Genomic DNA, 9,103 nt, shown 5'->3' with positions numbered 1-9,103 from the left:
CACAGAGGAAATTACTCGACGAGCTCCAATTGCTTGGGACAATGTGTGCAATCCTATAAGAGCAGGGGGCCTAAGCATCACATCTCTACAGGAATGGAATATAGCAACCATTGGGAAACTGTTGTGGAATCTACAATCTAAGGCGGATAAGCTATGGGTTAGATGGGTAAACACCTACTTTCTCAAAGACATAGACGTCATGGATTGGCAACCAAGCTCTACAGCCTGGCTACTTAGATCTATTGTGAATACTAGAGATGATGTGAGCCACTTGAGCTATTGGCAAGAGGTGATACAAACTGGAAAATACAAAACAGCAAAAATGTATGAATGTCTGACAGGTTTTAAGGATACCAAGACTTGGAGACATATACTCACGAGGAATCTGGCACGTCCTCGGGCCACCTACATAATCTGGCTGGTGTTCTCAGGCAGGTTGAATACCAAAGATAGATTGCTGAAACTTGGAATTGAAACTGACCAAAGATGTGTTCTTTGTGGTGATTATGAAAGTTTGGAGCACCTGTTCTTCAGCTGCCAAAATTATATAGTAGTGATATATTTATAAAGACCCACCCACAATAGACAATATGAGATTGGTTTTTATTAGGCACATGTTCCAAAGCATGTCGTCTAGGCGTGATCCCCACGTAGTAGGTGGTTGACTCTGAGAGGAAATGTAGATGGTGACGTGTAGGTAGTCCATAACCATACATGGAAGAAGTCATGACCATGATTCTCTAAGAAGTAGGCAGTCAATAGGTTCCTTAGTCAGGATGGAGTGGTTACAGATTTTTCAGAATTTCTCAAATTCATACTCATAGACCTCTATAAATACCTGAATTTTAAGATTGAGAGGACATTCTAAATTTATCACGAAATACCCAAAATACATAGCTTCTCATCAGAGTAAACTTGTTTTAACTTCACATAAAATACCACAAAAACAAGACTTCTCACTCTCGTGAGCTTGCCCTAACACCTAAAAACTCCAAAGTTTTTGACCACCTCTACTAGTACCACATATTGTACATTCTTTTTTTTTTAGCAATTACAATATATAATTTAAAATAAATTTATATTTTTTAAAAACAATTCATCGTGTGTTGATTAAATATCACATTAGTGTTATAAATTGATAAAAAATTTGAAGTTTAATTATAGTTTCTATTTTATTTTATTTTATTTATGAATCTAGTCTCCTATTTTAAATTCAATCATTTTGTTCTATTTTTCATATTTTTACTCTTTAGATCGATGTTGTGTTCATTTTTACATTCCGTGTCAACGGTGTCACAAACGAATATTTCCTTTTCGTTTAGGTCTGTCCACAAAAACCTTCAAAAACTTGGAATAAAAATGAGACAAATATAATTGAGGGTGTAGACCTAAAACTATAACCCACTGTAAAAAAATTAAGGGTTTAATATACTTCACCCCCTGCCAATATAGCGAGATTCGGTTTGGCCCCCTTGAAGGTTTTTTTTAACCAAACGCCCCTTATAAAACCTAAAACATGGATTTACCACTCCTTCTTACAACACTTGCTGACTGGGCAATGCCATATAAACCCATTGTTGACTTAGGTTGCAATAAAATAACTATTTAATTAATTAAAAAACATGAAACTCTTTATATTTATATTTTACTGGTTGAAAAACATTTCCTTCTTCTTTCTCCATTGTTCAGCCATTAACAAACCAGTGCAAGTCTAAAAATTTGTTACTTTGATCTAAACAAGTCAAAGTTAATAAATTGCACAAAGTTAAAATTACAACTAATCATGAATAATGTGGCATGTATGCTTCTGATTACAAACCTCCATAGAATTGTTTAATAATGCTGATGGTGGTTTTCAAGCAAACATGCAAAATCCAGTCAAAAGTAAAAGGAAAAAAAAGGAATAAGCACCAGTAGTTTGACAGTACATCTCAACTAAAGTCTTTTTCAAATTGACCTCGCAAACATGCTGATTGGTGATTTTGAAAAGAAAAAAGAAAAAACACAAAATTGTTTCTTCTCCTCCGTCTTCATCGCCGCCATTACTCTTCTTTTTGGTTAAAACCATTTTGTTTCTTGCATCTCATTTTCAACAGCTTCCTCCCAAATCACTAATCTAAAATTCCAACAAATTAACATTAGGTAATTCATAAACCGAAACGCATCCAGCTTTCGTCGCCGCCGTAGTGGCACCGACTTACTTCCTTTCATCTACCATAATTGTGTACAGTTTTGTTGTTTTCAAGTTTTTTCCATTCCTATCTCTAACATTAATAGCTACTTAATATTTTTGTTCTGTCATATTGGATTTGTTGTACTAAAACTGCATTTTATTATGTGTTGTTTTTCTGTGATACCATCTCATATCTCATTCCACCTAAATCTTTTCTGGTTTCCATCCACCACTTCCTCCACAATTCCCTCCGAACTCACGCCAACTAATACTGAATCAAAACGGCGTTTATCGATATCAAAACCGCTCGGTTTTTTCCATAACGAGTTTCGTTTGTTCCGGAATCGATACAATTTAGTGACATTATTATTGATTGTTGCGTAATTAGGGTTGTAAATTTTGCATAACAGGTTATTGTTAATGCAACAAGTTCCCATTATGAAAGTAGGATCAATACAAAACCTATTAGTTCCTAAGATATTCATACTGAACTAGTTAGCAGAATAAAGAACATTAAAATTTAAGTATCTAACACATAAATTGTACAACTCTGTTACGAATTCAATTATTGTAATATAGAAGATGAATTGAAATATGAATGAATTTTACGCAGAAGAAGCAAATGTTCCTGGAGCGCTAAAGGAGAAGGGTATGTGAATTTGATAAGGAGAAGAAGTAGTTACCACTGTTTCTGGTGAACGACGGGTAGTTCCGTAGCGTTTTCCGGTGGGGTTTTGGGTTTCCGGCAAGTTGTTCAGTGAGAATCTGAGAATCGAACAACTGATGTGATACAGTGGCAAAGCGGTCGTGAAGGAAGTGGATTGGGTTTCGAGTCAATTAGTTTAGATTGTCAAAGCCTAGTCAACAAACAAATGTCACCGTGGCCACTTCAGTCAAAGCCTAGTCAGCAAATGTGGTAAAAGGGTTTGGTAAATTCAGGTTTTGGATTTTATAAGGGGCATTTAATAAAAAAAAAACTTTACGGGGCGTAAACCGAATCTCGCGATATTGGCAGGGTGAAGTATATTAAACCCAAAAATTAATGGTAGATCGGAGCGAACATATAGGCCTTACATTTAAACAACAATTTTTATAAAAAGAATGAAATATATTTTCAAACAAGGAAGTACACTATTGGTTTGTAGGTTTTAGAAAGTAGCACCTAAAGTATAGAGTAGTAATGTTCCAAGTTGCACCAAACATCATTAAAGCATCAATCAAAAGAAATTAAATACTAGATATAATATAAACCGTACGATTAGATCTCACATGGCTCACATCACCATTTGATCAAAAACCGACACACGTGTCAGATAATTGTTGTCTGAAAAAACGACAACTCTTTACATATGGGTGCACCCAATAAATGTTTGATCAAACCTCATTCACATTCTTTATTCTATAAATACCCAACATTCATTTCCACCAAATCCACCATCTCCTCCATTAATATCTTTCTCTTCTCTTCAAACATTCTTGCCAAATCTAGAGGTGCTACAATGGCCATTGCCAAGTTCTTTGCTTCTTTCATCTTAGCTCTCATTGCCATTTCCATGCTTCAAACATTGGTTAGTATAGTTTTAATTTTTAAGATCTAGTAAATGTTTCAAACATTGTCACTAATTTTTGTAGTGCTTACATTTGAATGTTTGGTTTGATTTTTTTAGGTTATGGCTGGTAATGACCAAGGTGGCCATCTCTATGATAACAAGGTAAAGTATTTTTTTTTTGGGATAGGGGTAAAACGGTCCTAATTTTGAGTTTGTAGTTTTTCTGTTTTTGAGGGTGTGAATTGATGTGGAAATTTTGTGTTTATTTGTGTTTTTTCAGAGCAAATATGGACCTGGGAGTTTGAAGAGCTACCGTAAGTAAAGTTATTTATGCTATTTTTGTTTTTGGTTTTCATATTAATAATATATTTTATTAGAAATTAATATTATTAATATTAATTTGTCGAATTATACAGATCTATACACAAATGTTTACAAAAAAACAATATATTATATGATTAAGCTATTTTAAATGAAAACAATATAAATTAAATTAAATTATAATTTTAATCCTTTATTTTATTTGATTTATGTAATTAGTCTCTTAATTTTAAATTTAAGCAATTTTAATCTTCTTTAACTTTTTTGCATTACATATTGATAAAGTCTTAATGTTTTAAATTATATTTTTTTATTTAAAATATTTTACAAAATATTTTAAATTTCACAAATTACCCGTCATTTAAAAATAAGCAAATTTTTAATTTTAAGTAAAAATATAAAAGAAGCAAATTCTTAAAATAGAGTAATGAATTTCATAATTTAGACACAATATGGGATCACATTATAATTAAATGTATAAATTATATTTAAGCAAATATTAAATATAAAGTTTATATTAAATACAACTTTTTTATTGTTGAATTTTTAAATATTTTTTTCTGTATTCATATGAATAAGATATTGTTCTCACTTCTCAATAAGTTAGTTACATTGACCGTAGTCAAAAGCAGTTTCTGTAAAAGCAGTTTCTGGTGAACGAAATAAATACTTTTTTAACAAATATTTTAATATTTTATTTTTTAATGACCAGAATGCCCTTCACAATGTTCGAGGAGATGTGGACAGACACAGTACCACAAGCCATGCATGTTTTTCTGTCAGAAGTGTTGCAAGAAATGCTTGTGTGTACCACCAGGTTATTATGGTAATAAAGCAGTCTGCCCTTGCTACAACAACTGGAAGACCCAACAAGGAGGACCAAAATGCCCTTAAAATAAAAGCTTCATCAATCAATCAATTATATCTAAAGTTCTAATATTTCTTATATTTTTAATAATTTATCTTATTAAGTGTCTTTTATTATGCTAACTAGATGGTAACACTTTTTGGGTTTATTAAAAATGTATTATGATGTACTTTGTGATACCCTTATAAGTTTATGGGTTCCATGTGCTATTATATTATCATCACTCCTTTTAGGCTTTTGTTTGCCTTTATCGAGAGTGGCCTATTAATGTTATAGTTACCATCTATATGAAAAATGTAATCTTCTTGATTTGGAAGATCAATTGTTATTGTATGTTTCTAATCATATGAATGAATTGGGTTAATTGGAGTATAATATTAATATTATCATCACTATTTTGATTCACGAAGTCCTTTTAAATGACCCTACAAGTAAAAGATATTTTGGGTTTCTTATTTATAATGATGTTAAGAGAGGACCATTCAACAATATATTTTTGAATATGTTTTTATAAGTGGAGATAACATTTTTCTTATAAGTTAGTTTTGTAGGGTTGAGTTAGACTCAATCATATTTTTTAGTGTAGTATTAGAGTCTGATTTAAAATGTAATGGACCATTTTTTATCAAATTTTTACTATTGGACCACTTATTATTTATTTTTATGTTTTAGATGTTCGGCCCTAAATATGAGTGGATGTATTAAGAGTTATATATTAAATAATATATAGTTTGAACATGTCTTATAAGTGAAGAACTCTATAAATCAGCTTTGTGGGGTTGAGTTTGAACCAATTAGATTCTCAACAATGAATTTTGAATTTAGTTAAAAAGATATTTTGTAAAAAAAAAAAAAAAAAAGAAAGTGAAGAGAAACACAAAAAGTTAGGAGTGACGAAAGCCATGTTATCTTTACTAAGTATAGTAGTAGCATGTATTAATGATTGAGGGGAAGAACACAATGACAAAGAGTAATGGTAGAACATGGCTTGTCTATCAATATATCTATCTTTACCTCATAAAAGTATCTATCTTTATCAATTACGTGAAAAATTGTCCTTAGTTGTTTTTGTCATTTCTTTATTACTATAGCTAGTAGTTATTGGAAATGTATAATTGAGATGGGTGTCATAAATATTGCAATCTACAACTCACATTTTATAAGGGAGTTGTTCTTTTTACCTTTAGTGATCAAGAGCAACTATAAGAAACATAAAAATGCACTTGGAAATATACGGAAATCAACTTCCGAACACCTCGAAAATTCACCACTCTATTTCGTAAGTGAACCACCTCCACTTTAGTAAAAAATAGTATGAAAATTAACTTTCGTATCGATAGAATGGTGAATTTGTAGGTTGAGTTTGAAGCTAACCTCTGAACACATTTTGAACTCATGATAATGTGTTTATTTTAGAACTATTAATGAATAATTCAAAAGTTAATTTCAAAAATTTATCAAGCGGGAAAATGAATACAACAATAACTTGCATGCAATATTCATTTCATTATCATACCCCCCATACTCCCAAAATCCTAAAAAAAACCTCCTTCCATTCTCAATCAAGTATAGTACTTCAAAACCACATTGTTACATTTTTGTACGTCAAAATGAGCAAAAGAAGCTGAAATTTAAGGTAATGTATATGTATTTTCTTCCTCAGTAAGAGTCTAGTTTAGTTGGTTAAAATGAATGTTGCGTTCAGAAGTTAATTTACGTATTATGTTGCATGTAGTTCCAGAAATTTAATTTCTGAATGTTTTCATCTTGACGTTTTATATGATTCTATTTATACTGGTTGCAACAATGGTTCACCCTAAAGTTGTACCCAATGCTATTTTGTGTATGGATATTACACCAATTAATGTCGAGGTAGATTTTGGTAAACAATTTACAAATAAATAGGTGTTTGTTGTTTGTGAACATATGCAGATATGCATGAAAGTTATAATATTGGAGTTCAAGAGTGTAATCGGGAAGTCAAATTCTGGTTCATATAAAAGACAGACATTTGTGACAATGAGATGTGAAAGAAGTAGCAAGTACATAAAAACCTATCTAAAAGTTGAAACAGGATGACACCAGTTCGAGAAAATGTGATTGTTCTTCTAAGTTGTGCAAATACCTTGAGACGAATAATACCTTATTCAGAATCCCTTTTATTTCTCTATTGATACTGGCATCTATTTTCCCTAAGTTAATTTCTCAGCGATTACGACAATTTAACTTAGTTGTTATACTTAATTCCTTGGTATATAACATATTCTTCTAGAGTACAACTCCCTAACTCCTTGGGTTAGCTAGATAGTTAAAACATGAAAGATTCAGTGCGTTAAACCTTAAGTCACAACTTATAATTTCTTATCCCTAATCAATTACTAAGTTGAACAGTTATTTTGATCATATTTGTATAGTTATGGTCAGTAATCAATACGATTCTAGGTTCAATATATGAATTCGTCAACAAATGTAAAGCAATGAACATGAAAGGAACTGAATATCAGTACTGAACTAATCAAAAGTGCCAATATACAATACACTGACATATGACCCAAGAAGTTCATACAAGTTCATCTAAAAAACCCTAATCAATAGAAATTTAACTACTCATACTAATAGAAATAATAAATGAAGAAATAAATAAACAATACATGAATCTCTAGCTAGAATTTGGCTTCTGATGATGAAAAAATTTGTCTCAGAGCTTCAAAATTTTCTTCACCATTAAATTCGTGTGCCAAAATGTCAACATTTTTTTCCTCTATGTTTCCTCTTTTTATAGAAGTCAAAATGTGTAAGGAAAAAGGTTAAATTGCACCACAATATCTTTTCTTCTAGTCGCTATGTGCTTGTTTACTAACAGAACGTGCCATGTTTATTTTTCATCATGCCGCAAAGTGAACTTTACTCGTCGGGTTCTCCATAAGAAACTTCCTTTGTTAATTTACCCTTTTCTTCACAATTCTTCATTCTTCCCCTTTATGCTTAATTCCCCTACTTCTCCAGTTTCTTCCTATTTCCTACTCAAACTTAAGTATAATCAACTAAAAATGACTAAAAAAAGCAAATGCTTATGAAAATTACATTATAACACGGTGTAATCACAACCTCAAACTTACACTATTACGTATCTCAAAGGAACTTATTCATAATTGTGATCTTCCGCAGAACTTTGTACTTGCCAAACCAATGAAAGACACCGATATCTATAATATAAGAAAATTAGATTCTCTGGAAAACACAAATTTAACCTTTTGTCTTTGCCCTCCACCTCATCATTTGAGGGGTATTTTTGGTCCAAAATTTAGTTTTTCTAACCAATTTTCACTTTTAGTTTGAAATCAATGATAGTTACTTTGATTTGTGTACAAATTTTAAAAATATCTTGCTTCATGGTTGATGTAGAATGAAATGTAACTAAAAAAGTGTATTTTTTTAAAAGTAAAAACACTGTTTCGTGTACAGTGTTTTTCTTCCCCCAATACTCAATTTGTCTGCCTTACAAACCATGCCATAACACGCACGCAACCTGTATTCTCTCTCATCAATACCTACTCTTTCTATTCCTCTCTCTCTCTCTCTCTCTCTCTCTCTCTCTCTCTCTCTCTCTCTCTCTCTCTCTCTCTCTCTCTTTGCATTCCGGACTCTTCATTCCATCTCTTTATCTCATCTTTCTTCAATATCTCCTCTCTGTACCTAACCGCGTTTTCATCGAAATCGACAGATCTGAAGTGTAAACCGACAGTGGTGATATGATTCTGCATGTGGATTCACGGTGACTTTGCGGTGATGATGGGGTTGCGCGATTGAAGATGGGGTAACAACTTTCATGATCGGAAAGGAAACCAAATAACAATAGTGGTATGCGATTCAGTTTGCGATTCTGTGTGTTTTTTCGTTTTTTCCTTCACATATCTGAAGGATAGAAAAACACTTAGAAAGGGGGGGTTTAAATAAGTGTAGCTTTAAAACTTGTAAGATAAAAACAATTTGCACAAAGATTTTTATCCTGGTTCGTTGTTAACTAAACTACTCCAGTCCACCCCCTTGGAGTGATTTACCTCACCTGAGGATTTAATCCACTAATCACACAAGATTACAATGGTTTTCCACTTAGACAACTTCTAAGTCTTATAGAGTATACTGATCACAACCTGATCACTTTAGGAACAAACTGCTTAGATACCCTCT

At 32.0% G+C, this 9,103-nt stretch overlaps 1 protein-coding gene across 1 annotated transcript; it reads left to right on the top strand.

Annotated features, from left to right (window-relative positions):
* Nucleotides 1–3,585: 3,585 nt before the first annotated feature.
* On the top strand, nt 3,586–5,287 carry LOC131611180 (gibberellin-regulated protein 4-like). Its single transcript, XM_058883275.1, has 4 exons — nt 3,586–3,741; nt 3,841–3,885; nt 4,004–4,037; nt 4,757–5,287. The coding sequence occupies exons 1-4, from the start codon at nt 3,673–3,675 to the stop codon at nt 4,936–4,938; spliced, it is 330 nt and encodes a 109-aa protein (XP_058739258.1). The 5' UTR covers nt 3,586–3,672; the 3' UTR covers nt 4,939–5,287.
* Nucleotides 5,288–9,103: the final 3,816 nt, after the last annotated feature.

The sequence above is a fragment of the Vicia villosa genome, linkage group LG6, assembly GCF_029867415.1.
Source record: "Vicia villosa cultivar HV-30 ecotype Madison, WI linkage group LG6, Vvil1.0, whole genome shotgun sequence".
Classification (NCBI taxonomy): Eukaryota; Viridiplantae; Streptophyta; class Magnoliopsida; order Fabales; family Fabaceae; genus Vicia; species Vicia villosa.
Note: the sequence above shows the minus strand (reverse complement) of the source record. Positions and strands in the feature narration are given on the sequence as shown.

Excerpts from the sequence above, each read along its gene's own strand:
- LOC131611180 (XM_058883275.1), top strand. The coding sequence starts at position 3,673 with ATGGCCATTGCCAAGTTCTTTGCTTCTTTCATCTTAGCTCTCATTGCC. Across the intron at positions 3,886-4,003 it reads GCCATCTCTATGATAACAAG|AGCAAATATGGACCTGGGAG; the intron begins GTAAAGTATTTT and ends GTGTTTTTTCAG. Across the intron at positions 4,038-4,756 it reads TGGGAGTTTGAAGAGCTACC|AATGCCCTTCACAATGTTCG; the intron begins GTAAGTAAAGTT and ends TTTAATGACCAG.